At 50.2% G+C, this 27,995-nt stretch overlaps 10 protein-coding genes across 10 annotated transcripts; 4 read left to right on the top strand and 6 right to left on the bottom strand.

Moving 5' to 3' along the window:
- Positions 1 to 343: 343 nt before the first annotated feature.
- AO090020000493 (isovaleryl-CoA dehydrogenase) lies at positions 344 to 1,964 on the top strand (the record flags this gene model as incomplete). Its single annotated transcript, XM_001824746.3, has 6 exons — positions 344 to 527; positions 587 to 674; positions 738 to 832; positions 905 to 1,140; positions 1,204 to 1,481; positions 1,553 to 1,964. 6 exons carry the CDS (start codon positions 344 to 346, stop codon positions 1,962 to 1,964), a joined length of 1,293 nt encoding a protein of 430 aa, XP_001824798.1.
- A 152-nt stretch (positions 1,965 to 2,116) lies between these two features.
- Positions 2,117 to 3,238, bottom strand: AO090020000494 (uncharacterized protein; the record flags this gene model as incomplete). Its single annotated transcript, XM_001824747.3, has 2 exons — positions 2,117 to 3,091; positions 3,161 to 3,238. The coding sequence occupies 2 exons, from the start codon at positions 3,236 to 3,238 to the stop codon at positions 2,117 to 2,119; spliced, it is 1,053 nt and encodes a 350-aa protein (XP_001824799.1).
- A 580-nt stretch (positions 3,239 to 3,818) lies between these two features.
- AO090020000495 (uncharacterized protein) lies at positions 3,819 to 6,460 on the top strand (the record flags this gene model as incomplete). The annotated part of the gene is made up of 5 exons (XM_001824748.3): positions 3,819 to 3,973; positions 4,031 to 4,229; positions 4,281 to 4,378; positions 4,434 to 6,057; positions 6,401 to 6,460. 5 exons carry the CDS (start codon positions 3,819 to 3,821, stop codon positions 6,458 to 6,460), a joined length of 2,136 nt encoding a protein of 711 aa, XP_001824800.1.
- Positions 6,461 to 7,628: 1,168 nt separating this feature from the next.
- On the bottom strand, positions 7,629 to 8,107 carry AO090020000496 (uncharacterized protein; the record flags this gene model as incomplete). The annotated part of the gene is made up of 2 exons (XM_023237972.1): positions 7,629 to 7,873; positions 7,933 to 8,107. 2 exons carry the CDS (start codon positions 8,105 to 8,107, stop codon positions 7,629 to 7,631), a joined length of 420 nt encoding a protein of 139 aa, XP_023092866.1.
- Positions 8,108 to 10,586: 2,479 nt separating this feature from the next.
- Positions 10,587 to 11,896, top strand: AO090020000497 (putative D-arabinitol dehydrogenase ArbD; the record flags this gene model as incomplete). Its single annotated transcript, XM_001824750.3, has 4 exons — positions 10,587 to 11,040; positions 11,101 to 11,170; positions 11,232 to 11,657; positions 11,716 to 11,896. 4 exons carry the CDS (start codon positions 10,587 to 10,589, stop codon positions 11,894 to 11,896), a joined length of 1,131 nt encoding a protein of 376 aa, XP_001824802.1.
- Positions 11,897 to 13,365: 1,469 nt separating this feature from the next.
- AO090020000499 (fungal specific transcription factor domain-containing protein) lies at positions 13,366 to 15,591 on the bottom strand (the record flags this gene model as incomplete). Its single annotated transcript, XM_023237971.1, has 8 exons — positions 13,366 to 13,574; positions 13,648 to 14,157; positions 14,219 to 14,508; positions 14,534 to 14,968; positions 15,027 to 15,094; positions 15,144 to 15,336; positions 15,392 to 15,477; positions 15,535 to 15,591. The coding sequence occupies 8 exons, from the start codon at positions 15,589 to 15,591 to the stop codon at positions 13,366 to 13,368; spliced, it is 1,848 nt and encodes a 615-aa protein (XP_023092867.1).
- Positions 15,592 to 17,163: 1,572 nt separating this feature from the next.
- On the bottom strand, positions 17,164 to 18,861 carry AO090020000500 (uncharacterized protein; the record flags this gene model as incomplete). Its single annotated transcript, XM_001824752.3, has 5 exons — positions 17,164 to 17,267; positions 17,343 to 17,710; positions 17,783 to 17,822; positions 17,890 to 18,481; positions 18,559 to 18,861. The coding sequence occupies 5 exons, from the start codon at positions 18,859 to 18,861 to the stop codon at positions 17,164 to 17,166; spliced, it is 1,407 nt and encodes a 468-aa protein (XP_001824804.1).
- A 710-nt stretch (positions 18,862 to 19,571) lies between these two features.
- On the top strand, positions 19,572 to 22,287 carry AO090020000501 (uncharacterized protein; the record flags this gene model as incomplete). The annotated part of the gene is made up of 5 exons (XM_001824753.3): positions 19,572 to 19,682; positions 19,743 to 20,703; positions 20,815 to 21,621; positions 21,683 to 21,711; positions 21,778 to 22,287. The coding sequence occupies 5 exons, from the start codon at positions 19,572 to 19,574 to the stop codon at positions 22,285 to 22,287; spliced, it is 2,418 nt and encodes an 805-aa protein (XP_001824805.1).
- A 169-nt stretch (positions 22,288 to 22,456) lies between these two features.
- On the bottom strand, positions 22,457 to 22,873 carry AO090020000502 (uncharacterized protein; the record flags this gene model as incomplete). The annotated part of the gene is made up of 1 exon (XM_023237969.1): positions 22,457 to 22,873. The coding sequence occupies one exon, from the start codon at positions 22,871 to 22,873 to the stop codon at positions 22,457 to 22,459; it is 417 nt and encodes a 138-aa protein (XP_023092868.1).
- A 123-nt stretch (positions 22,874 to 22,996) lies between these two features.
- AO090020000503 (uncharacterized protein) lies at positions 22,997 to 23,937 on the bottom strand (the record flags this gene model as incomplete). Its single annotated transcript, XM_023237968.1, has 4 exons — positions 22,997 to 23,230; positions 23,362 to 23,415; positions 23,563 to 23,589; positions 23,761 to 23,937. 4 exons carry the CDS (start codon positions 23,935 to 23,937, stop codon positions 22,997 to 22,999), a joined length of 492 nt encoding a protein of 163 aa, XP_023092869.1.
- Positions 23,938 to 27,995: the final 4,058 nt, after the last annotated feature.

The raw sequence follows: 27,995 nt of genomic DNA, 5'->3' as shown, positions 1-27,995 counted from the left end.
TGGCACCGCGAAACACCAGGTTGAGCTATCTCATGGTCTTGTTCGGAGATTTATGAGGGCAGCCAAGTGGGAGCAATGGCCGATGAAGGAAAAATAAACGAAGACAATGGGCGTGGGGAGGAATATGATCGAATGTGACCCCGGATTGAAGTTGCGGAGAAACAACTGCGACGTTTGCCGTGTTTAGCCGCGGCTGGCATCGGCCTCCGCATTTGTGGATGGACTCGCGACTCTCTTACTTCATTCTTTTCGGCTTGCTCGTCTAATTTCCCTTCCACTCCCCCTTCAGATCTCTTGTTTCTTTCCCTCTGTACATTTCCCCTGCAGAGATACCTTTCGCACAATGGCTGCCGCATCCCGTCTTCCATTCCTCTTCCGCAGTACCTCCAGGTCCCTGGGGTCAATCAGGAAACCCCTCATACAGATCCCCGCATCACGGACATTCGCATCAAAACACCCCAAGGGCTTTGTGCCGCCCACTGAAGATGAGCTACTAGAGCTACGGGAACGTGTACAGGAATTTACCAGTCAGTTGTTCTCCTAGGGAAGTTCTGTGTTCCGCGATCTGACCATAAGCTCAATCAAGGGCGTGAGATTACCGAGGAAGTAGCCGCAAAGACCGACGCTCAAAATGAGTTCCCAGCGGAGATGTGGAAGAAACTTGGTGATGCTGGGTAATTACAACATCACATTGCTGGATCATTGTTCATTACAGGCGACTCTAATTCAATTGTCAGATTCCTGGGTATCACTGCCAATGAGGATTATGGCGGCCTCGGAATGGGTTACCAGGCACACTGTATAGTTATGGAAGAGCTTAGTCGTGCATCAGGTATTGCATTCTTCCTGTTACCACATTATAAGATGTGAAGTTTGTTCGTGTTTTAATGGGGGCGTGTTATAGGAAGTATTGCATTGTCGTACGCTGCGCATTCCCAGCTTTGCGTCAACCAACTCTCCTTGAATGGGTCACCGGAACAGAAGGAGCGGTTTTTGCCGGGACTCCTGTCCGGTGACAAGATTGGTGCTCTGGCTATGTCAGAACATTCCGCAGGCTCGGATGTTGTTAGTATGAAGACGACGGCTAAGGAGGTTGATGGTGGCTACGTGCTGAACGGGACCAAGATGTGGATTACGAATGTGAGTTGCTTGAACTGTTTTCAGAAGGACATGTTAAAGAGGCTAAACTTAATTTAATTCCAGGGTCCCGACGCTGATTTCATTGTTGTCTACGCCAAAACCGAGCCCCAGAAAGGCTCCAAGGGAATCACGGCATTCGTTGTCGAAAAGACATTTGACGGTTTCTCCTGCGCACGGAAACTCGACAAGCTTGGAATGCGCGGCTCAAACACCGGAGAGCTTATCTTTGAAGATGTGTTCGTCCCGAAGGAGAACGTCCTCGGCGAAGTAAACCGCGGTGTCAAGGTTCTCATGGAAGGTCTCGATCTGGAACGTCTAGTCCTCAGCGCTGGTCCCTTGGGGTAAGTTCTACTAAGGCACTATATATCCACAACCGAGAACACAAGGACTTACGGTGATGGACAATATCTAGTATCATGCAAGCTGCCCTTGATCTCGTCCTTCCCTATACTCATGTCCGCAAGCAATTTGGAACACCCATCGCCCATAATCAGTTGATCCAAGGTAAGCTGGCCGATATGTATACAAAGCTCCAGGCATCGCGCGCCTACACGTACTCTACGGCGCGGCACATTGATAACTCCGCGTCCTTGTCTGAGGTAAGCATCCGGACACAGGACTGTGCCGGTGCGATCCTGTATGCGGCGGAACGGGCGACGGAGTGTGCACTTGATGCAATCCAGCTGATGGGTGGCAATGGGTACATCAATGAGCTCCCCGCGGGACGGTTACTTCGCGATGCGAAGCTGTATGAGATCGGTGCTGGGACCAGCGAGATCAGACGGATGGTCATTGGACGGGCATTCAATAAAGAGTATGCATAGATTTTCTTTCAAAAACTATATACGTTTCTGTTTTAGCTGCACTTGTTCTACCATTTCATATATAGCTGGCATTTGTTATACTTAGCCGCCAAAGGGCACAGTGTCGAATTAAATACACAAAAACGATTTCATATCTTCATGGCCATTTTGGTCTAATTCTTAGCCTTGTTTCTGGTGGATCTCCGTACAGGGCCTGACGCCGCTGGAGCGTCTGCGGTTCCACCCACTTTCTTTGATGCGATTCTCTTCGATCTGGTGGTAGTATGATTTTTGTCTGCGTCCGGTTGGTCAAGTGCATCGGACGCCTTCCGTTTCCTTGTCCTGGTAGATGGCGCGGTTACGGAATTAGGTTTCTTTGGGCTAAACTCATGCTCTTGCATTGGTGCAGTTTGCAGATCAGATGACTCCGGTTCCATTCCCATTGGATCATCGTACGTCTCAGGCGCCTCAATAGGAAACTCATGCTCGAGCATCTTAGAATTAACTGGCAAATCAGAAGCTGACTTGATCACCCTATGCGAATGCACCGTCAACGGCGGAGAGAGCGACGACTCAGCCGGAGTGGTAGTTTTCGAGAAACCATCAGATCCAGCATCAGTCTCGCGAAGGCTGTCCAACGACGACGCAGTAGACGTATCATCGGAACCGGTATCCGCCCTCTTAGTCACCACCGGCACTCGAGGAGGTGCCATATCGGAGCCAACTTTCCGCATCCTTACCCGTCCAATCGCAGGATGCGACGACCGGAATACCTCGCGCCAATTCTTCAGGAGGGCTACCTTCTCTCCATCACCGGGTTCGTACAGTTTGCGGGGTGGATTGTCGTCGTGGGGCGTTTTCCATACCGTGCCCTGAAACGATGCGATGTCTGTCTCGGGGAGGGTCTCTTTGGGTATGGGTCCATCTGGGGCTGAAAGTTTCTGCTTCGCGGTGAGGATGTCGTTGATTTCTTTGATGTTGTATTTGTTGGGCCAGAGGCCCATTGCTCGCTGGCGGCGTACGGCGGTTGGGTCTTCGTCGTAGTAATCGTCGGATTGGTCGTCCCAGTCGCTGAAGTATTCTTCTACCTCGAGTGACGGATCCTCGAAGAAGAGAGCATCATAGACTGCGGTTGCGGCGAGGTCATCCTACACGGGCAATGTGTTAGTTTCTTTGTCTGCGACTATTGGTGTCCGTGGTGTGGTGTTGAGACTGACAGCGATCTCGGGGTCCGGTTCCTCAATCCAGAAGATATCTTCGTCGTATTCATCATAGTACTCTTCGTCATCAGACATCTTGGGTATAGCAAAGCGAGAGACCGCCGAATATAGGGTTCAAAGGCGTATACGAGAGTGAGAACAGGAATGGTGGAAAACTGCCAAGTCTATTGAGTATTACGAAAAGGGAAAGGAGAGACACGAAGACCAGCCGAGTCGCAGCAAAGCAAAGAGATGAGTCAGCTTGTTGAGACGAAGTAGGACAAATTCCAGAGCGGCCGTAAAGACCGAATCAGAAGGATAGGTTGTAAGCCACCAGGACAATGGACCGGTGACGTCGGAGGAGTTCGCTGATCGCGTCTTTCCGGCGATGAAAAAAAGAGATTAACTGCGCTGCAGAAAGAAGTGGATCTCAGATAGCATCACGTGCCAGATGTTTCCCCGCAGCTTCGCTTTGCGTCGGCTCAAGGGGTCCGTCTGGGGGAAACAGTAGTACTTCCATGTAACTTAAGCTGCCTGCCTTCTAATTTTTCCTGAGAGCTCTTTCTGTTTGTTCTCTGAAAGCTTTGTGATTCTACGCAGAATATGCTGCTACCCTCCTATATAATCTGTGGTGTTGACTCAATCTTGTGATCCTAATTAGCAGCGTTTCTTTACAATGCCACTCTCGTCCCTTCTCCGCACTGCTTCCCGTCTGAGGCCGACAGCCGCCCAGAAAGCGAGAAGAGCTGCATCTACGGTGTCTTCGACTACTCCCAAAACACAGAATTCATTGGACTCGATTCTCATCGCAAATAGAGGAGAAATTGCTTTGTATGTCTGGAAATTGTGCGGTGCGCTGTTTCCCTACTAACTAAACCTTCACCTCAGACGAGTCGGACGCACCGCGGCTCAACATGGCATCCGCGTAACTACATTATACACAGATCCCGATAGCCGGGCTCAGCATGCGTTGAGCTCCCCATTCGCGTTCAATCTAGGATCCGTTTCAGCTTATCTCGATGGAGACCGTATCATTGAGATTGCGAAGCGGGAGGGTTGTCAAGGGATACACCCAGGCTACGGATTTGTACGCTTTTCTGAAGAGATGATGTTTATAAATGTGCTAACCTGTCTTTAGTTAAGTGAGAATTCGGAATTTGCGCGAAAATGCACAGAAGCCGGGCTGGTCTTCATTGGACCTCCATGGAAGGCCATCGAGGACATGGGGGATAAGAGGTAAGCCAATTACTCGGCTCAGTTGCCACATACATCTTGCTGACAGCCTTTGAAGCCAGTCTAAGAAAATCATGACGGCGGCAGGCGTTCCTTGCGTTCCTGGTTACCACGGTCAGAATCAAGATCCCAGCTTCCTCGAAGCCGAAGCGGATAAGATCAAATATCCTGTGCTCATCAAGGCAATCAAGGGAGGTGGCGGAAAGGGAATGCGTATCGCCCATAGCAAGTCTGAGTTCCAGGCTCAACTGCAATCTGCAAAGTCAGAAGCCATGAACTCGTTCGGAGATGACCATGTGTTGGTGGAGAAGTACATCACCACTCCACGGCACATTGAAGTCCAAGTGTTCGCAGACAAACATGGGAACAGCGTGGCTTTGGGAGAAAGAGACTGCAGTATACAAAGACGGCACCAGAAGATTCTCGAGGAGTCACCCGCTCCTCACTTGCCTGATGCTACGAGGAAAGATCTCTGGGCAAAGGCACGGGCGGCTGCTGAGGCCGTAGGCTATGAAGGTGCCGGTACCGTTGAGTTTATCTTTGATAACGATACCGGGGAATTCTTTTTCATGGAAATGAACACTAGACTTCAGGTTGAGCATCCGGTGACTGAGATGGTCACTGGCCAGGACCTGGTCTACTGGCAACTCAAAGTGGCTGAAGGCGCTAAGCTTCCATTGACCCAGGAGGAAGTAGAAGCTCACATGGCGAGCCGTGGACATGCCATAGAGGCGAGAATCTATGCAGAGAACCCCGATCAGGGATTCATACCTGATTCTGGCACACTGCTGCACGTTCGCACTCCTACCCCCTCAGAAGACGTCAGAATAGACGCAGGCTTCGTCGCCGGCGATGAAGTTTCAGCTCATTACGATCCAATGATTGCCAAATTGATCGTGAGAGGCAATACGCGAGAGGAGGCTCTCCGCAAGCTTGCGTCTGCGTTAGAAGAGTACGAAGTCGCAGGGCCAATTACCAACATTGAATTCCTGAAGACGGTCTGCAAGAGCCCTGATTTTGTCGCCGGGGAGGTAGAAACTGGATACATTGAAAAGCATCGCGAAGAACTGTTCACTCGCGAGGCTATCGAACCAGAGGTGCTCGCACAAGCCGCATTGGCTTGTCTGCACCACGACTCTACCCCGGTCGCTCGGAAGCAGGCAAGTTTCGAAGGCTCTGCTGTCGGGTTCAGCCCGAGCTATCAATCACGGCAGATAACATTCGCAGATCTGACGCCTGGAGCCAAGGATGGCACCAAGTTTGATGTCCGTGTTCAACAAACGGATGACAACACATTCAATGTAGAAGTTGGCGGGCGCACCTTTGAGCAGGTGGTCAGCCACAGCAATCTCGGGTCGCATATCGTTACATCTTTCTTTCCTCACACGCGATTGGACACCACGGTGATTCGTGATGGCGACTCCGTTATCGCTTTCCAGAAAGGGACGCAGTATCGTTTGACGATACCAAGGGCCAAGTGGATGGACAAAGCACTGGGAATGAAGGACGTTACCAACAGCGTTCTGGCCCCAATGCCGTGCAAAGTGCTGCGAGTGGAAGTTCAGGCAGGCGACGTAGTTGAAAAAGACCAGCCACTGGTGGTTATTGAGAGTATGAAAATGGAAACGGTCATCCGCAGCCCGCAAAAGGGAACCATTTCCAAAGTGGTACATCAAAAAGGAGTAAGTCACGCGGACCACTCCCCTGCACGAACATTAACATTGCCCGGCTATTTCTCAATGTTTGGAGCTATTGATGTGACTATTTGTATCGAGACCATGGATTCGGCCCGGTGTGGGCATGCTTTCCCGTTTCCCCTTCTCCTTTTCTCTTTTTGATTTTTGGCCGACTCGGTGACCGGGGTCTGGGGTTTGGCTGGAACGGTTGCGCCCTTCCTCCACTTCTGTGTGGGAAAGCCGGGTTTCATGCACGGACCGGTTGTCAAGCTTCCACGACTTTTCCGCCAGGCTTCGAAAATCTCCACCCCAATCAATGCGAACAGACTGACTAACGTGCGCCTTGCAGGACCAATGTAAAAGCGGCACACCCCTGGTTGAATTTGCTGAGGAGAGCGGTGAGAACTAGGGACAGGTCGGTGAACCTACCGGCAGATGTACGGTCGTGTATGATCAAGGTATGGCCAGGGTATCATTTCACTCAAGGGCAAAAGAGAGTTAAGGCCGTCGGTACTCTGGGGTTTGGTACGGAGACCGGCCCTTTTCCCCCGATGGATACCGGTGGATATCAAGGAAATGTTAAAACACATCCCTATGGAGACAGCTCCAATTTCTCCCACCCGCGGTAGTAGCAGAGTTTTCGATGAGCGATGTTATTGCAATGGCGCTGTACAATTAGAATTAAGGCGCTGTCATGTGGACAACGGCACATGACTCCCTTCGGTAGTCTAAATCAATGGATCGATTATTCTGTGTTGTACAGCCGAAAAGTTTAGATTACCGTATGCAACACCGTGAGAACGGAACAATGAAGAGACCAGGCAAAGGGCAAGAACAAAAGGAAAAAAGCAAAATTAGAAAATAGGCGTCAGACCCGCAATCCCACAGTGGGGCAAAGCAACAACAAGTCAACAACAATCTATGGAAGACATTCTGACAGGGTTGAACCCCAAGGAACCTAGCTCCGGCTTCCACCCATAGAAGCGCAGAACCGGAACCCCACCACTCGGGCCAGGAATACGGAGTACGGAGTAGGTAAACTTGGAACTGTGGATGACACCGCGGGCCGAAAAGGGCAAGTGTGTGGTCTTTCCAAGTTAGCTTCGAAACTGTAGCTTTTCCGCCCGAGTAGTCGCTGCCTGAGGTCTCCAAGCAACACTATGCTTAGCGTGTTGCATATACATCGCTGATTCAAAGGATACTCCAGAGCGAACATCCTGGACTTAGGAAAAAGATAAAAAGGCTACCTTCCACTACCATATAGTATTTCATCTAAAGAATGCTTTATTATTCAAATGATTATCCCTCTCCCCAGAAAGATTCTGCTCTGACACTTAAACTATGTATCTGGTTTATTAAGGTCTAAAGTGCGCATACCGTCAACAATGTATATATATACAGTACCAAGATAATAATATCGATACACGAACTCATCCCGACACACCGAAGGCTTCCTTAAGAGCACAATAGCCACACAAGACGTAAAGAAGAGATGTAGCAGGGACATGAACAATCGTAGGTAATGAAAGTGGGCTGTGGAATGATGAGAAAGCCAAAGGGTAAATTAATCCTATTGATTACACCAAAATAATCAAGGCTGTTACTTTCCGTAGCATATCCAGTTGTTTCGTAGAGAGGATGGGTGGTAAAGTTCGACGACCGGCTTGTTGATCCCCCATGACATCATGAAATTCTTGTATAGGGGTTGTCGTGACGAAGAAAATGAACAAAATATCGTGAGAGAATGTAGTGAGAGGAGCTTCAGGGGGAAAGCTTTCTACACTGGAGCCGATGAGCTTCTGGAGAAGTATGAAGCCTAATGCTGTGAAGGAATTACGGCTTAATGGGCCATGCTGCACGGACCAGACGTAAAATACAAACATCGGGGTCTCCCATAATAGAGACTTTGTTGCTGTTTTGGGCCTCCGATTAGAAATGCAAATGCAGGGAAGAAAAGCCAAGCGATTATCCATCGCCTTTGACCTTGTTGATAGCTAATTAGACCGGCTGGGATTGGGCGAGAGGCCTTGTTTAGCTTGTCTTCTAGAACACCCATGACTTGGTTGGCTATGTCAAATACATATGCAAATGAAAGGCTTATTATGAGGATCATTAGGAGTAGGTTTCTGAAGGCCGAAAATAAAGAAGTTCGAGTAGTCATCATGTCTATGAAGGACGTTGTGTTCAGTACTCTTGATGGCATACCCTTCGTGGGAATCTGTAACTGTTTTGCTGAAGATAGCATTCCCCAGCTCTATGCAGCTGCCGCTAAAGATCGTGTATTCCGACTACGTGGGAATGAACCATCGCCTGTGCCCGTCTGGATTGAGAAGGGCGAAAATCCTACCTATATAGATTGGTCTTAGCCGCTATGCATTCTGCCCCACACTATCGGAACCATGTTACTTCTGGAACGCTAATCTCGCTCGCGGAGTGGCCCTGAAACTATATATTGAACATAGAATCACAGGGTTAGTTACGCTAACGGTATTCGATCAGATCGAAGGTCAAAAAAGTCGGCACCTGGTGTGAGGAAGAGATCATCCAGGTCTATTTACTGAGACTGAAGTGCAAGGAAGATAGAAGCTGTAGGTGGCAAGATTTGTTTATACTACCGCTTCAAATATCTAAAGTATCTAGAGGGGTGTGTGGAACCTCAAGATCCTTTTTGAGGTGATGCATATACTATACCAAACATGAATGGTATATTGCTTGTAGTAATTTGAAGTCACCAGAGTCTACAGAGTATATTTAGCCCATACTGACACCCCACTCTCACCACAACCATAGATTAGCGCACAAAGATGTGTGGTCGAAAGAAGTGTAGTTGTCGTTCACGATTCCTTTGAGAAAATGAACAAAGTGGAGCCAAGGAAGCAGTGGTTCAGGAATTACACTAACATTGCCCCGACCCGAGTTTTACGTACTATAAAAATTAGGTAACTAGGGCTGTGTTAGTAGGTCGGTCTGAGGCGGCTAATACAGACATACAAATATAATACTTACACCGTAGATATCTACGGTGTGGCAAATGAGATTCATGAAGAAAGATGAAGTGGCTATGAAGATCTGTGCCTGATCAATTTAATGATTGATTAGTTAAGCAATCTTCTAGGTTGATGACAAAGTACGTGCAGTCTGGACTGTTGCATGCATGATGTGCAGGGTGTTGACGGCAAGTTTAATGATGGCGTTGGCGTGTGACGATAAGAGATTTCATCTTTGACTTTTATCCTTTGAATTTTATATTTTAAGAACGGGGCTGAGATTGACTTAGCCAATGATTGCGTGTGCTGATGAACTGTTGTACGTAGCTTGGGGTTGATATAGATCAGATGGAATGGAATTGAATTTCTGAGCTCAGGATTATTGCAGCGTTGCATTCTTTTATTGCATGCTCGGATACATAGCTTACTCCACTAGTTGAGTTGGTTCTGCGATTGAGGCATGAGCGTTTGTTGATAGTCGGAAGGGGAGGAGGCCATTGCGCTTCGTTCGGATGCCCTCGTATGATTATTGTCTGAATTGGGTATCGATATACTAATAGAAATGAATAACTGAGGATAAGAAAAGAAACATTGAGTAAAAGTCAGCATGAGACACTAGCGGAAAGAATTGGTAGGAAATAAAAATAACAATGATGAATAAGGGTAATGTCAAATTGACTCCAGAAAACCCTTGGAAGGTTACTTGAGTTACTAGCGGGATACCGGGATTGAGATCGTCGAGAAGCCGGTGAAACTTCTGGTGTTGGGGTCACGCGGAGGTCGGCGGGAGGCAAAGAAGCCGATCCACTCACTAAGTCGATCCTGGTCAGATCGCTGCAGGGCGGTTGGGGCCTGGCCCCAGGCTGCCATCACCGCCTGACATCACTTGATCTTGACTATCAAATCGAGAAAAAGAATGGATGGGGGAAGGAGTAAAAAAAAAAAAAATGTGAAAAGGGCCACCCAAAAAAGTACGTGGAATTTTCCCCAGTCCCTGGGGACGGTGGATACTCCTCCCCCCAGCCATTCCATCCTGAGAACCAGTCAATTTGGCCACGCTTGCAGTCATGGTGGTCCAACTTGCTGGTCCCTGGGGCGGTCGGTCACCGCTCACATTCCCCAGCTCCTTTGTTCCATTCAAGGTTTTTTTTTTTTTGTTGGTGTTTTTATTATTTTCATTTTTCTATTTCGATTATCGATGTTTTAGAATTTTTCTGATTAATTGTGTTTCCCCATCCTTCGCCGCTTGTGGACACCTATACGCATTTCTCCAATCCTGGATTGATACTCCACGGATTTCCCCTTTACCGTAAAAGAGGCGAACAACCCATCAGACTTTTCTCCCACCATTGTTTATTTCCTGGGTATAGGGGGGACTACATATACTCCTGCTTCCCATCGATCTTGTGGACCGTTTCCGTCTTTTCTTCTATCTATCTATCTATCCCTTCGGTCATACCCTTCCTTCCCCAGACTGAGCTCCTTCAATTCCTCTTCTCCCGTGGGTACATAGCTATATTCTTAGCTACCTCCCCTTACACATACACAATGTTCAAGTCACCAGCCGCCCGTCAAGCCGTCAAGGCTCTCAGTATCAACACACGCCCTGCTGCAGTAACAGCAGCATCCCGACCAGCGGTGGCCAATACTTTCTTCCGAGGTCTCTCATCGACAGCTCCCCGTGCCAACGATGAGAAGTCGAAGGCAGCAAAGGACCCCATCTTGGCTGCCACCAACAAAGCTCCTGAGGGTGCCTTGGACTCAGAGGGCCGTTTCGCCCGTGTCGACGAGAGTTTGCAGATCGAATACCCCGATGATGAGAACATGCCTCGTAGTCCTATCGTCCAGGGCCGCGGAGGAATGCACTTCAAACGTACCCTGGCTCAATTCTCCCTAGAGAACAAGGTCACCCTGGTTACCGGAGGTGCCCGTGGTCTCGGTTTGGTCATGGCTCAGGCGATCGTTGCATCGGGATCGGACCTTGCAATTGTCGATCTTAACAGTACGTTCTAATTTGATGAACCAATTGGCTTTCGATAGTTTTACTAACTGGTTTTTGCAGAGGCGGAAGCTGAGGAGCAAGCCCAGAAGTTGGTGGAACAGTTTAGGAAGGAGAACCCCGGTTTGGAACAGTGAGTTTTCTGATTGATCACATCGATCGGTAATACCAGACGCTAATTGCTTGAATCCTAGAATGCCCAACGTCACCGCCCACTACGCTGATGTTTCCGACCCTAACTCCGTCAACGATGCCCTCTCCGATATTATCTCCAAGCACGGCAAGATCGACAACCTGGTCACCTCCGCCGGATTCACGGAAAACTTCGATGCCATCTCCTACCCTCACGACCGTCTGCAAAAGCTTTGGGGCGTTAATGTCGATGGAACATACCTTTTCGCCACCGGTGTCGCCAAGCACCTCATGGAGCGCAAGGTTCCGGGCAGCATTGTCATGATTGGTAGCATGTCTGGTGCTATCGTCAACGTGCCGCAGCCCCAGGCTCCTTACAACGCCGCCAAGGCCGCTGTTCGTCAACTTGCCGCGTCCTTCGCCGTCGAATGGGCCGGTCACGACATCCGGGTGAACTGCATCAGCCCTGGATACATGCTTACTGCCCTGTATGTGAAGTTCCGTCCTCCAGGTGTTCGAACCGTGACTAATTGTGTTTCGCGACAGGACCCGCAAGATTTTGGATGAGAACCCCGAATTGCGGGACAAGTGGATCTCGCTCATCCCCACCGGCAAGATGGGTACTCCCGAGGACCTGATGGGTCCCGTTACCTTCCTGCTCAGTGATGCCTCCAAGTACATGACTGGTGCCGATATCCGCGTTGACGGTGGCTACACCCTCACCTAGATACCCCGAGAGGGGCTGTACTTGTTTCTGATTATATATATTTTTAATATGGGCATGAGGTACGGAATTGTTTTTGGATTCGGTATAGACCGGTTTGCTTGATTCTGGGTGGTAACTCGGGCTTCGCTTGCTTCCATTCTCTCTCGATGTGGTCTGTGATGACACATCGGGCTGCATTACGACGATTATTTTTGTTCTGAAGAAGCGTGTTTTCTGGAGAATGTGTTTTGTTCCAAAAGCGGGAAAGGTTGTATTTTTCTTGTTTTGCTATGGAGTACCCAAAACCGCGGTTGGACTTGGTTTTGCATGATAGACTTGTTTTCTTTTCTTTTCCAGAGCATGAGATCATTGTGTTTCTTTCGTTGTCAACTATGGACTACTCATTATTAATTGCTTAACTGTGACATCACACCGGGGTAGCTATTCGTCTCCATTATTGCGGGTTCAATACGACCCTCCATGACGGCATTGTAGTGGATCGACTCCATACAGTAAAAACCTTGGTCTCCAAGAAACCAAGCAAGCACTAGAATACAAGATCGTGACTACGATACAGTCAGAGCTGAGTCAGTCGTTCAGAATTGCTTCTTCAGCTTATCAATAATTACAAGTCACCTGTGGAACATCCGCTTTAACCGCCTTATCCTTCAACATGGAAATTTCTTCATCAAGATAAGATTTATCAGACAGATAGATAGATAAATTAACTAGGTAATCAAAACAAAACCAAAGGTTAGATAACCAGGTGCCCCCGCGCTAGAACCTTATTCCTGAGCTTTACGACAAAAGTACTGTTGTATATCCACGTTAACCCAGGTAAACCACCCGAAATCAATATCCTAATAAAAAGTACTATACAGCAAGTGGAGCAGAGGAACTAACTTAATTCAACCTATTCCGTTCTTTTACTCACTTTATGTCCATCGGCAAATTAGGTAATCGAACCGAAGCCACTAAATTATCCAAGTGATATATGTATAGCTTCCTCGGCTCGTTTCCACGTTCGGATGCTATGTATGAATCTAGACTCTGGATAAAGTGGGCTTTTACTTCAGATTCGGGGGTTTCCTGGCTTAGCTAGTGCTTATTTGGAGGGATATTCAGCGTATTGTCCTTCAAGATGTGGTGTTGTTGATTTAGTTTAATGGTATGATATCGAATGATATATTTGGTGAATGATACACGGGCGTTTAGCTGGAACGCAATTGAGTTACTAATGTTTGAGGCTACTATTATATATTAAGATTTAGGCATATAGCATTATATGCAGAGTAGGTCTTCGCCGCCCACAAGATAATCATACCCCATTGGAAGAGGGAGAAATGATCTTGGCTGTGAAATGGGCAGATCAAAGGATCAGACAACACAAGAAACAGCTGTAGAAGATGCTGTATCCATATTGGATATGACCTTAGAGCCAGGGCTCACTAGCAAGAGAGTATGATCGCCTCTTAAGCATAGTAAAATCATTACACCATCTGAGGAGCGATGAAAGGATCAGGAAACTCGTCAAACACCCAATTAAGGGAATCGAAGATTTCCGCGAACCCGGCCTCGTTGAAGAAGACATCGCCCTGGCCCAGATTCGGCGGACAAATCATCGTCGGATTCTCCATGGATCCATCGAATTGATCGGGGATCATTGTCGTCGTTGATTCGGTCGGGTTGGCGGTCGTAGCTATACCTTGGTTAGTCGGAGGACAACATAAGGGAGGACGAGCGTGAGAAGGTTAGATGCAGCAGAAACATACTTTGAGTATCCGAAGGGTCTTTTCTGGGCCGAAACCGGTGTCTCCAACGCCAAACCGTGTCATAGACATGGCTCATACTCATCCGACAGCGGACTTTAAGTTGCAAACTATCTTCTTCGGTGGATTGCTCGTGATCACCTGCATTCCACATCTGCGCTAGCACATCTGCCAGTCGAACAGGGCGGTCGTGGTCCATGATACTGATTCTTCTCAGGGCCGATATTGCCCCGTTGAATAATAGCTTCCCGTATTCGAAGTCGATATGGTGTCGGAAGGTACTTTTGAGGAGCTTCATTAGACCGAATGCTGCTGAGATTATCATCTGTAGGATGTAGTTTGTTGCGTAGCTGATAAGTTGGCCGGGGGAGGTTTCGAGGTCTAGTACTTGGGTGAGGAATGAGGTGGTTGCGATGAAAAGCTTTGTAATGTCGTTCGTTCTAGGGTTTGAGCCCAGGAATATGAAGTATCGTAAATGGAGTTCTGCGGCTCGGAGGTGTATCATATTAATATCTGTCCCAGCACGCTGTCAGTTTGGCGATGCCTGGAGGTGGTAATTTCGAGGTAATCGTACGAGATATATTTCTGCCAAAGCTAAGTTCCATATCCCTAAGCTCGTTCTCCAATAGTTGTACTGTCAGGAGTCTTTCAGGTCCAATAACCTCTGCCTGATCTGGCCTACTGTTATAGAGAGACTTGGTGATTCGATCACAGAACTTTTCGATCTGGAGCCGAGTTCGCAAATCTTCTGGAGGATAATAACCGGCATCCTGGAGTGACGCTGGCTCAAGCGCCCAGTCATATATCGTCCCTGGAGGTTGTCCGTATCCGGTGGCAACACTGTTGACATTGATAAGCTTGTAGCTCTGCCACGATGGAGGGGTCTCACTTTTGAGCTACAATATTACAGACGACCCATGTCTGTAACCGATCCTTCACAGCTTCACTGTGGCCTATTCGAAATGTTGTAAACTCTTCTGCCTGAACCGGGCGATGTAATCCCAACTGCATAGAAATCTGCATCATCAGTCCGCAGAGCATAAATGTAGCATCCTTTCGCTGGCTAGTTGTAGGAAGGGGCCAGGTGCACAGAAGGCAGAGGGCCTTGACAGCGGCGTAATCCTGTGGCACGCTGGTGATAGTCGACCATAGCAGTCTGGTGAACGGACCAGTAAGTGCACCGAGGAGGCCTGGTTCTGCTGGAGCCCGTCGGCTAGCGACGCAAATTATCGTCCATGCTTGCAATGGACAGCGACAGAGATAATGCTCTGGTGGTTTTTGAGGGTCCAAAAGTGGAAGAAATGGATGGTAATATTGAAAAAACCTGCTAGATAATTAGATACCGAATCCCTCGTCTGAGATATAATGACACAGGGACATACTGCTCAAATAGTCGTGCCACTCTTGGCTTAGATAGAGAGACATCTTCCAGTCTCCACATATTATCTTCCTGAAACAAGTCAGATCTATGGTATGCATAGTTTGGAGGTAGTTATGACCTGTGTCCCGATGCTGGTAGACAAAGCTTTCCCTTGATTCAGCGTTGCTGATGCTGGGTCCCAGATCGCGCTCCCTGCAGGCTGGGACACCCCATCACCGACGTTAACTTGGACAGCGTGGCCATGATGATTGGTATTGGTGGCAAGCCGTCGACGGAGCCCGGCGATCTCGCGCTCCATTTCAGCATTTCGCCTATCAGAATTAGCATCCAAGAGAAGAGAACATTTCGATTTTGATTATGAGGTACCTTCTTTTGGAGATACGCGTGAAAGACGGTTCAACCTTGCATTCAATCTGGAGTCCTTTACAACGCGAGCAGGCGTCCGCGGGGGTCTGGACGATATCACAACGAAGCTACCGTATATCAAATCCACCATTGTTCAGTCAAACGGCGAGGTAATGAAAGAGCGAAAGAGCCGAATGGGCGTCCCAAGCGAATAATCCCATTTGGGCAGTTGGGCATAGGCAGGATGCTTTGGAGGGATGTTGGCTTACCTTTTGCTGTTTGCACTCGTTGCAAGCTTTCCTTGGACCGCCCCGCTGCTTCTTCGTAGCAGAGAGTGTCTTTTCCATGTCTTTGGGTACTATTCCCGGAGTGGTTCCGAATGTCATTGGGGGATTGTCATCGGATTCGCATGGGTATACTAGGCGAAAATCAACCCCCAAACCCCGCTTGCAAGTTATCCCGGTGGCGATCTTCCGGGACAGTGTGAAGCATGTTATTTCTACAGATATATCCCACCTCTCCAACTAGGCTGTCTGGATTGATCTGTGCGAGAGAATTACTGTTCTTCGATTGTTTTAAAGATTGTGAGTATTTCTAATGATAGTACAAGGCTTCCTCTCTACTCTGACAAATCCGAATCCCTCGGTTCCTCGGTTCCGCGTGATCTCCCAATTCCCTCGGAGGATCTCAAGCAGGAAACTAAATTAATATCGCTTCACTTAATCGATCAAGAGTCATTTCAGTTGTTGGAGCTAAAGGATTGACGTCTAGATTTACAGGCGTCTTCATAAGGTAATACGTAGGGCATTCTTAGGTTGACATGTAGTGAGAGTTGCAGGTAAAGGGGGAGAGGGCTTGCCAGCAAGGTTCAAGGAACGCATCGACGAGCTTGATCAAATGCTCCAGTTGACTCATCAGCTGGCGACCATTCACGCTGGTATTCAGGTCAGGGACCGGAAAGCTGAAGGTGCTCTGCCACGAGATGATAGCGACTCCTCTCGATGGAAACGCTCTCAGTACCGCGCCAGGGTCTTGCATACCTATTTCGAGGGTGGCGTTTATCCATGGTGTGTCAGTGTCCAGATCAGATCAATATCACGCAAGGCTGAAAGTCTTTGAGGATGTTCAAAGATAACGGCAGCTCTGTTGACAAGAATATCAACGTCGAAAGGAGCAAGTTCCGTTCCACCGGGAACTGCTTAAGGTTATGCTGGAAACAATTGTGCTTCTCCGGCCACTTTCCGCCCAACTCGAAGCTATCTTCAGAATATGTATAGGGTTCCCAAAAAAGCAAAGGGACCGTCACTCATGGTCAATGTCGACTTCTCCTTCGCTCAGAAAAACTTCGCGTTCAACGAGGCTACGTGAAGACGTATGAAGCCTGAAGTCGAGCGATACATCGAGGCAACCGGCATTGCTAACATCACGAATCTGACTACAGTTGGGGACTTTTGCTTCTATAGTCTCGGACTATAAATCATATGATATTCCTTACTGTTGACGCTGCCTAATTAGGCCTAGCGCTGTTGTTCTTCCTAAGCGATCTTCTTCCTAGCAGTCATGTTGATAGATTCAAGCAATATAATCAATCTAATCAAGGAATTCAACCTACGCGACAGTCTGACATTTACTGATCAATCCGGCTTAGCACAAACCCGTTTGTGATATAAAATACAAGGGTGCCATGCTCTGTATCACCCATCAAGTGACATGCGTAAAAACCTTGGGCTTGAGGTACGTCAAAGCAAACCACTTAATGGAAGGTGCTCCAGCGACCTCTCCACTATAGGGTTTCACGAGGACTTATTGGCAGCATCCTTCAACTGTTGCAGATAATCCTCAAGGCTTAGGACTTGGACTGGGACCACCAGCTGGGCGTTCTGGATATAGGACATGACTGGAGAACAATATCACGTGAGTCGGGAACTCTGTGGCCGGGACTGTCGGGGGTTGGGGATCATCCACCACTCACCGTATTTGTTCAGCTTGTACCATTCATTCGAGATGCTCTTGAGCTGGCGCTTCGTCATGGACAACCGGGGAATCTTTTCCTCGAACTTTTCAGCCTTGTCGTGGATGAACTGGACCTGAGAGCCCATGACGTTCCAGCCGCCTTCCAGGGCCTCGACGGTGTGCATGGCGGGGCCGATCAGATTGCTGAGATCAGTGGCATGACTCTTCATGGAGGTGACGTTGGCCTGAAGCGTCTTGTGTAGTTGTTTGCTGGCCTCTTCGTCCTTGATGAGCTTGTTCATTGCCTCGATCTTGCCCTCGTACTTATCAATTTCGGCCTGCATCTGAGCGAAGACCACGGGCCCGGCAATGGTGCCCGCGATGGGGCTGATCGCGCATGCCCGCGCGGATGGTTAGCGGTGAGGCCCGAGCATTTGGAGACGAGGGGACAGAGCTTACATCCAGACGTAGGCGGCGGTCATCTCTTGCTCATACCGATCTGTGGTCGCGGTTAAGTTCGACCGTGGCTTTCCGCAGACGCGGGTCACTGGGGTTTCACAACATACCATGATCAATGATGGCCTGGTAGCTAGCAATATCATCTTGGTGCTTTTTGATCTCTTTGTCGAGGTCCTGGATGCTGCCCAGCTCCTGGTCCAGGATAGTGGTCATAGACTTTTCCAGACCCTCCAAGGTGCTCTGATTGGTCTGACAGCTGGCCTCGAAGAGCTTCAAGGCCTCTTTCACCTTGCCGATGTGGGACAGAATCTTGTTCACGTCCCCGAGGAGGTCGTCGGTGAGATCGAGGATGTCCTGGCGGATACTCTCCTGCTCGGCGGGATCATTGCTATCGTTGTAGTCCCCGCACAGGGTCAGCATGGCCACGTAGTACGAATCGTCCGCGTCGGTGCTGCCCGCATCCTCCGAGTAGCTGTAGATATTCTGGGCCAGGCCGTTCATTTTATCCCAGGTGCAGAGCTTGTCGAAGTCCGTGTCATCGTCGTCGGCGGCGGCTGTGACCTTTCGACCCGCCTTCCGACCCACCTTCCATCGCTGGAGCGCCGTCTCGGTTCTGGTGGCAGAGGCCGTCGGATTCGCCTTCCATCGCTTGATCGCGGTGTTCTCATCGCCCAGGAAACCGGTGCAGTCGGCATGGACCTAAAACTCAGACGGCATCAGCCAGTTTGATCCCCCGGCTTTGCCTCCGCTGGCCCGGGCAGACCGTTAGGACTAACCTGTATGTAGGCCTCGATCAACTCATCCACTTGGTTCCAGATCTTGGGGGTGAGCAAGCTGGTATCCACAATGCCCGTTTTGTTGCAATAGCTGGTGCGATCCAGCGGCAGCACGCGGCCGCCGTGGAGGTATCGGTTCAGGGCCCCCATGTCCGACTGGCCTAGGACGAAGACCACGTCCTCCTCGTCGTCATCATCCCCGTCGGTGGCTGCTCGCAGCCTCCGGCTCTTGGTCGGGGCCTCGTTGATCGTGGTCTGCCCCTTGGGGAACCACACTGTTTCGTCGTCAAGGACATCCGACATGGTAGAAGGTGGATGGGGATTGGGGTTTGGGAGGAATAGATTAGGGTACGGGCTAGACAGGACTGCGAGACTTAAGGATAAGAGTCAGGGTGCAATGCTGCGACAGGCAGAGCCTTCTTGTACCTATGTCGCCTGGCGTTCATGTCACCTCCGGGATGAGGCATTAGATCGACTGACAACTGCATATCGCTCTCCTTCTTTTTACCGCGCCCGAAGCCCGAAGCGGGAGGCGCGCTGTCGGGCCTGCAGCTCGTGAGCGATTTTTGCTATTGGGCCGTGACAGTCAACGGACTTCTGATTCTCCTCGAGGAGTTGAAGTCACCATCAGTTTCAGGGTAATTTCCTGTTTGTCGTGCAGGTGTGGAGGTCCGGGCTTTGATTGAGGTCCGGACCGCACCGTGCTAATCCCGTGCTCTGCATGTCGGACTCCACCCGTACTCGATAGCCGACTTGAGGGAAGTTGCCAACCAGCAGTGGCCTGATGCACTGGCCTGGGATGCGAATCGCATGACAGACGTGGCGTGGAGCCAGGAGAGGAGAGTGGAGCCAGGAGGGGTCAAGAGGGGCCGCCCCCCTGGTCTTGCTTGCGCCGTTCAACCGCGACGCTTTAGGGCTCAACATCGAATACGATATATCAAGGCATAGTGGCGGGGGAGAAGCAGGGCTTTTCGCAACCGAAACATCAACGGCGACGCATAGACTTCCACACAATGTTAACCGACACTCAGCCTAACACCCCCGCCGGCTGGCAGACCTACGCCTCCCTGAGAGAGGTGACCGAGATCCCTGCAACTGCAGATGCCAGTCGCGATGAAAGCGGAGTAAGTATTGGCATCCTCTTCGACTCTCTTTCTGCTGACGTCGGTGGCTGAGGTCGACAGAGAACGGAGACTCATCGGAACATCTACCTGGAAGGCGCGGGCATTCTCCAGAAGCCGTTGCTCGACTGCGAGATCTACACCGACGTTCTCGCCTTCACTGAGGGAGGCGAGGTGATTTTGTCTCCGGACGAAGATACGACGATGGAGATCAATGCCCGCGTCCTGACGGCTGATCAGCCGGTGCACCTAAACATGACCAAGGCTGGAGCTCGGAGCAGCGCCCTGATGATCTACGCGGCGGTGGTCGACCAGCCCATCAGCGTCTCAGTCGAGGGGACGCAGCGCACCACCCTGGATCTGGGCCCCGACTCGGGCCATGTTGGTGCAGAGATCGACTTCACCGACGGGCAGCTGAAGGTTTCTTACACCGCGCGGCACGAGTACGACGCCACCGAGATCTACCAAGCCTTCCTCGCAACGGAGCTGCGCCTAGCCCTTGCCCTCTTCTGGAGCCGGCCGGCAATCGCCATCTCCATCTGCTCCTACGTCGCCCAGTCGACCTACAACATCCAGGCACACAGTCTATCCAACGCGCAGGCTGTGTCCCTGGGCCAGCAGCTGGCCGCCCACGCTATGGCGGGCCCCAGGGCCAAGTATGCGCCCACGCTCCCGTTCCAGCGATACCATGACACCATGAAAGACCAGCTCGAGGCGGCAAAGGTGTTCGAGGACCAATACCAGCGCTTCCAAGACAAGGACTCCGAAGTGGCCGACAAGATCGCGGCCTGGACCACCATGCTGCAGAACGCGCAGGACCAGCGCGCCACCCGCCTGAGTGTGCAGTCCCAAACCTTGGCCAAGTATCAGGACGCCCGCAGCACGGCCGACGCGTGCGCCAAGCAGCTGAGTGACGACGACGACGAGCTCCAGGACGCAAAGGATGTCTTCGATCAAGGTCTTGTGGATTGGGAGAAAGGACAGATCCTCAAAGCGGCGTTTGCAATCCTGTCTGCCATCTTTGGTGAGCCCTCCTTCTCCCCGCCCCCTTTTAGTTTCTCGTTGCCGTTATCGTGTTTCAACCTGTCTACCCGAGGCCGCTGATGCTGATACTATCCGCGTTGGGGTCCACTAGAGTTTGCGTTTGGCATCGCCGAATTGTGTATTGGAAATGATCCGGGAGGCGCCGCCAAGGGAGTGGAAGACGCCGTCGAGAGTGTGGAAAAGGTAGAGGAAGGAGCAGCCGAAGCCGGCCAGATCATGACCTCAAGCACCCTGCAGAAGCTATCGACATTCACCGAGGCACTGCAGAAGCTCTACCCGAAGGTCGATGCGCTGGTCGCGGCGGCGAATAAGTTGGCCGCTCTTCCAGGGGGCGACGAGGTGGATCTTCCCTCCTTGAACGATATCTCTGGCTCCGGAGGCTCCGATGCCGATTCCAGTCTGATCACTAGCCTGGCGGCCTGGGATGACTGGGAATTGGAGTGCGATCAGCAGATGGAGTGGGCGGCTGACCAAGAGAAAATTGGCGGCGCCAGCCAGTTTCGACTAGCCCTGCGCAAACACGCGGTGCATGGAAGAGCGCTGGCCCAGGCCCAGGCCGAAGCCATCAAGCAGGGCCAGCAGTATGTGCAAACAACGCTGGAGGTCCTGCAGTCGGACCAGGATATCCAGAACCTCCAAACCTTGCTGGATACCTACCATGGCGAGGAGGCGATCTATGCCGCCGGCCAGGCCCAGTTCTACGACCGATTCCTGCAGTTGAAAACCAGCCTGGCAATTCAGCTCCAATACATCATCGACGCCTATCGCTTCTACGCCCTGCAGGACAGCCAGGTGAGGCTGGAGTCGCAGCAGTCAGTCGGCGACTTCCAACAAAATCTGTCGACGCTGCAGACGGAGATGCAGAACGTCGATAACCAATATGCCGAGGATTTCACTCGTAAGTCGATGTTGCTCTGCCCGCCGTCAGGACGCCTGCTGATCATCGTCGTTCTCCCCAGCGTTTAACTATTATGTGTACTCTGATGAGGTGAGTCGAGTCAGTGCAGTTCTAGCCTTTGGACGCTGTACTGACCAGGAACTGCCCTTATTGTAGCTGCCCTCCAACTTTCCGCGGCTTGTCATCGATGGGCTCAAAGACAGCAGTCAAGGCCACAAGGCTACCTTCACTCTCGTTGCCACGCCACAGGCCAGTTCGCAGGCGGGGGAGCACAATTTCGCCTATCCCTTCACGAATGGCTCTCACTACCGACTAGACGGGTTGGAAATCCAGCTCATGGATGTGAAGCCGCGTCCCGAGGCCGTTCACGACGGACGCGCAGTGGTTAGTCTCAAGATCGAGACGTCCGGGTCGTACAGCGACATCCAGCGTGACCAGGTCTTCTACTTCGTCAGCCCAATGCAGCAAAAACGCTTTTCGTATGAAATCGGTCCCGACGGCAGCTTTCTACGCATACGCGACAAGGCCATATTCGAGCCGACCAACCATGCGGAACCACCGCCCTTTACCCAGTGGACCATTACCCTGGAGACGCCCGAGAATGTCGACATGAGTACCCTGAACAAAATCCAGCTTCACTGGAATGGAAAGTATCGGCCCTACTGAGAGACAGGTGTGTTGAGAGTCGTCTGGACACAGTCGAAGCAGTAACAAAGGTTCCGCATCCCTAAGTGCTAGCTGTATCATCTATATACCTACTTTCAGACTCTAGTAATCCTTCCTTTCTAGTTTGTGCGTGCTTCACCTCCTGCAGCCTTGTTCCGTCGTCCAGACCTCAATTCCTGTATGCATTCTTGAACGCGATGACTGTGATGACCGGGGGGTTAGCCTTCTGTCCGTGACGCTGGAATGCGAGGCCCCCGTCCTCGGGAAGGCCTGCAGAACGACCGTGATAGAAATGTAAAGCGAGTGTGGGCTGCCTACCATGTTCTTGCAGAGTGGCCCATCTTTTCAGCAGGTTCCGCTCAACCAGCCCTCCGAGCGGGTTGTCATCCGGATCCACATGCTTATCAAGATAGTCAACTAGGTTCTGAATATCATCCTCAATAAGTGTCGCACTCCCTGCAGTCGTGCCCCAAGTCCAATGAGTCATTGCAGCCCCAAATTGGAATTCGCCACGCCGCTCACTCACCGGACATCTTCTGCACCTCCTCCAGCGAAGCGCCCATATCGTCCACCATACTGAATCCATCCAGCAGGCTCTGCATCATGGCGCCTGGTCAGCTCGAACCGTTTCAGGTCCGCTCAACGCTTACCTTGACATTGCCCAGAGCGTTCAGGTCGTCCTGGAGGTTATCCCGGGCATCATCCTCGATCAACCGATCGCGTAACGCGGAGCCCTGAAAGGGGGCAGCCAGGTCACGCACTGCCGTCTCGCAATCACCCGCGTCCATGCTGTAGGAATGCAGATCTCTGCTCCAGATGGTGGCTTGGTCCCGAAGAGCCTTGACCTCGGAGTGGCGGTCATTGACCTCTTGCAGGACCTTCTTGCGCAGGGTCTCGTTGTCGGGATCCTTGCGCAAGGCTTTGAGGTCCGTGAAGATTTTGTCTAGAGGCCGAGAGTCAGTGGCCGTTCACGTCGTAGGGTTGTTACCTCTGTTGAGCCCCAGCTCGACATGCTCCCCCAAGGGAAGGGAGTTGGGGAACCAAAAATCCCCCGGTGGTGCTGGTTCGACATACCGTAGTCGTCGGGGGAACGGTCGCAAAGGTCCAAGACCTTCTGACAGACGGTGTCTGTGTAGTTATATGTTTCCTGGTTCACGGCCAAAGTGGTGTCAGCGGACGAGGGCGATAATCCAAAGGGGGCTCGAGAGAGAGAGAGGACCCGCGGTAGGCTCTTTTCGGTCGAGATCATTGGGACAAGGAAGAAGAGGATCGTACATTCAGGTTGAGAGCGACGTTCTGCACCTGTGATGCAATTGTCAACGCACATCCCGCCGGTCAGGGTGACTGGGTAGGGAGAATGAATTGCGCGAGCCTACTGTCCAGAATTGCTGGGCGATAGGGTTCAGATAGCTATAGAGCTGTGTCCACCATTAGTTAGTATGCTGGATCTGGGGCTTCTTCTCCTCGTCTCACAATCTGGTAACCGCTCTCCCAAAATCCGGTCTTCTGGCGGAGGCTATCATCGTCCCGGGGCAGGTTCTCCGTCTTCACAATGACATTTGCGAGCTGCTTGAACGAAGCCAACTTCAGGCAGAAGTTGTCGTTGATGAGGAGATCGCGAGGGCTGAGGAAATCGGCATCACGAGGCATGTTGAGCGTTAAGGGCGTGTAGATGAAACCCAGGGTTTGGCTTGAAGAGTTATTTATTTATTCAAATCACGGGGGGGAATAGCCTGCGAGGAAAATGATCACCATACTTCCTTCATTCGTGGCCAAGGGTGAAAACCCCGCCCTGCAATGATACATGGTTTATTTCCTGCTAGTTTGCCGTCTTCACCTTGGTGGCATGCGGGTGGCATCATCCAGCCTAGCTGTGTAGTGGTGGTGGGGCCACCATTGCAGTCGGCATGGATCGTGTAGTCCAAATATCTTCGAGCGACGAGTGAGCTGGTTGATGGAGAAACATCATGTGCTGGGGCTTGCCCTGGCTGTTGATTCCGGACGGATAGCTTCGGCGGGGTTCGGATATTTTTAAATAGATCTAGTAGATTTAATAATAATAATAATAATAAAAATATAATATCAATATTTTTATTATTATTATCTATTATTATGAAATTTTAGAATTTTTTCTTATAACTAATAGATCTTATTGTAAGAGATACCGCCAGGGCCCGATAAGTCAAATAATTCTGAATTGACGACTCACAATGCCCTGGTCAGGACTATATAATATCATACTTTCTATTTTTTACTACCGAGCTGTTCCACACTCCAGTAACAGTGTATACTGCGTGTCTTGTACACATCATCCCCAACATCCAGTCTAATGTCCAATGTAAGTGAATGGCAACATCCAACTTGGGATGTTGTGTGAACCTTGTTTAACAACAAATGCCATTCAAGATACGTTTGAACCAGGTTAGCAATTCAGATACATGTTAGCCCTACGCATCTGATGTAATGAAAACGCCTTTATTAAGAAACGAACATAGGGGTAAAGACAGATAGCACAGTAACATTTGAGAAAATAAAATACAATCTTTGTTCTGGTCAAAGTTAAATTCCTGCAAATAGGAAGAAACAAGCATAGTTGATGGGAAAACTAACATCAACCAACCTTTAATTGAGCAAGCAAGACAGAGGAACATCGGACCGCTGCCGTTATTACAACCGGAAGCGTGTTATGAACGCTTCTAGACAGATGAGGTGTGCCGCCGAGGGCTAGACTTTTGAATATGGTCATCAGTCAATATAGGCCTAGCGCTGTAGTATGGCCATGATTCACTGCCCTAAAGCTCAAAGAATCTTTATATCGGCACTGCGATAGAACTGTCCATTGCTTTTCAAGTTAAGCTATGTTCTGTAGGAAGAATCTGGAACTTGGAAGTTGGGTTGGCTGGTCCTCAACCACCCGTAGGGCAACCAACTCACTATCTAACCTCTTTGAGGCTTCAATGGTCAGCTCAGGGTTGTTATACTTCAACATCATTTCCGTATATCTCTATCGGCTGAGGCAAAAAATATGAAAAAGAATTCAAGAGACACGTCATCGGCAGGATTCGACTACGAACACGAATGTACTATATATACCACGCTATATAGTAATGAATTACCTAAATTACTATATGCAATAGTCCAAGTCTAGCGCCTTAACCACTCGGCCACACTGACAAGGAGATGAGGATGTCGGATGGTAAAAGGTTTGGATTTCAGCTCTTCAATAACTCCCTGATCCAGTCCGTCCCAAGCCGACTACAGCAGCTTTCACCAAGAAATGATGGACGGTTTTCAGCGTAATCCCTCCCTTTTGGCACCCTCGTCGAGTCCACCGCTCAATTGCCTTCTGCAGCACCGTCCACGCCCCCTCTGTTTCCACCGACTGCCTCCGACTACAGAGCTCCGTCAACACGAACACCACCGTGTGCCCACTGCGGGTACCGTTCGAAGAGCCAGGCCCACTGCACGGTCCGCGGATCTGTCTCCAGCAGATAGGCGAATTCCACCACTCCGATGGCGGTCAGCAAGAGTTGGTCTCGTTTGGGGTCATCGGGCGAGATCTCGATCAGCGGCATCCGGGCCGTCATCGTGCCCTGTGAGATGTGCGATTAACCATGATCGCGCGAGAGCGAGTCGGATCACTGTCGCCGTTACCCATTGTACAGGGATAGAGGTGTCGTAGTACTGAAGGTATCGATTTTGTAAGTGGGTGCGAATTTCTTCGAGCTGGCCGAGACGGTTGTCTAGGAGGTGTGAGGGATGACCTTCGCTGTTGCTGGGGTGGGCGTTGAGGAAGGAGCGCCGGTAGAGGACGGTCATTTCGCAGCGGATCAGGCAGAAAGTCGATTCTGTGAACTCGATGCGTTCATCAGGAGGTGCGCTTGACTCCGTGGATAGATCTGAGTCGTTGATGTTTAGGGGCAGTTTCGTGTCGTAGCAAGATTCAGTGATTAGTGTGCCGATGGCATGAAGCTCGGACGATTGACTGTCCAGCGGATAGATCGGCCACTATAAAAATCCAGGCAATAATAAAATATGACATACCTGGTTACCAAGACTAATCAGTGCCTCATGTGTAACATACTGAGTAGAGCCTCTTTCCACAATCAACCTGCCGTGCTCATCCTCTACTCGACGGGCATTTTTCGCAGCTAAAGGATGGTTGGATAGAGCAGAGGCGTCTTGAGAAGCGGCAGCAACAGAACTAGCGGCAGAAACAGGGTCTCCGCGTTCTTGCGTCGTCTTTCGGAGCTCATGCTCTAGACTCTTCAAGCGTGAGATAAGCTCTCCCTTGAGGGGACGTTTTTTACGCCGAGGAGCACGACCGGGGCCTGGAAATACACACTCCGAGCTTGAGTTGAGGTAGCTCTTATATGGCTGCGTCTTGCTACATCGAACTTTTCTCTGGTTGCACCGATGGCAGCTACGTGGGGTTGATAGAGTGTCATTACCAGGTTACATAGCGTTAGCCATGACTGTCGATACAGTAGACTATCCAAATAGGGAGGCAAACGTTATCGGGATGGGAATAGTCAGTACACTGCATGAGCCCTAATTAATAATTTGGGGTTGAAATAAAGCCCGAGATCGATAGCTTCTAGTCAGACATTCTTGGTGGCAACAAATCATGGGCCCACTAACTGCTTGCATATAGGAGTAAATCTTACCTAGAACGCACAAAACTGGATCAAGAATCCAAGCCCTAATTCCTCTTGCTTGCTCAGCGCCGGCATAGGGAAGCCCGAAGGTCGAATAAAGATACTTCGATCCCTTTATATTTCTTCCCATAAGCTATGTGAATGAAGGCAGATGTCATACTTTCTTCTTTCATTCCACTATTTTCACCATGACAGCCGTCTTAATCACCGGTGCAACGGTTAAACAAGGAGGTTCTCTCATCACAAGCCTCATCTCTCGCAACGCGCCCTTCGAGATCCTCGCCGTCACGCGAAATCCCATCTCTACCTCCACTCAGAAACTCCGTAGCCTCTCCCCCAGCATCAAGCTCGTCGAAGGCGACCTAGACAACCCAGCAAGAATCTTCCAAAATGCTCAGCACCTGACCTCCTCTCCCATCTGGGGGGTTTACAGTGTCCAGGTTAGCAGTCCCTTTGCCCTCCCTCCAACACATACACATTCACATCACTAACCCCGAGAAGGCAGCAATTGGCAACAACGCCGAAGAAACCCAAGGCAAATCCGTCATCGACGAAGAGCACTCCTACACCAACCCCACCAAAATCCCCCACTTTATCAAAAAGCACAACATCGAGCACCACCTGGTCGACCGCAGCAAGAACACCTCCATGGAATGGACAATCCTTCGACCAACAGCCTTCTACGAGAACCTGACACCCGATTTCTTCGGAAAGGTCTTCGCGACCAGCTTCAAGATGGCACTGAAGGGAAAGAAGCTTCGGGGCTTTTGTAGGATACTGTGTAGATTTGAACCTCTGTACTAATGCATTTCTTTAATATTTTTGTTTTTATGTTAGACTGACGATAATAGTAGAAGGTGTCGAACACTGGGTCCAGGTCAACATAGACCTTGGAAGGCAAATCTTCGACTCATACACAAATGCTGAGATATCTAACCTGCTCCAGACACATATCAACATAATTTGTTTTCTGAATGAGTGAGAGATGAAGATCTGCACGGCTGAGATCTATTACGTCGAATAGTGGGGAGCTGAGTTCATCCGGATGTA

The sequence above is a fragment of the Aspergillus oryzae genome, chromosome 6 (assembly GCF_000184455.2).
Source record: "Aspergillus oryzae RIB40 DNA, chromosome 6".
Lineage (NCBI taxonomy): Eukaryota > Fungi > Ascomycota > Eurotiomycetes > Eurotiales > Aspergillaceae > Aspergillus > Aspergillus oryzae.
Note: the sequence above shows the minus strand (reverse complement) of the source record. Positions and strands in the feature narration are given on the sequence as shown.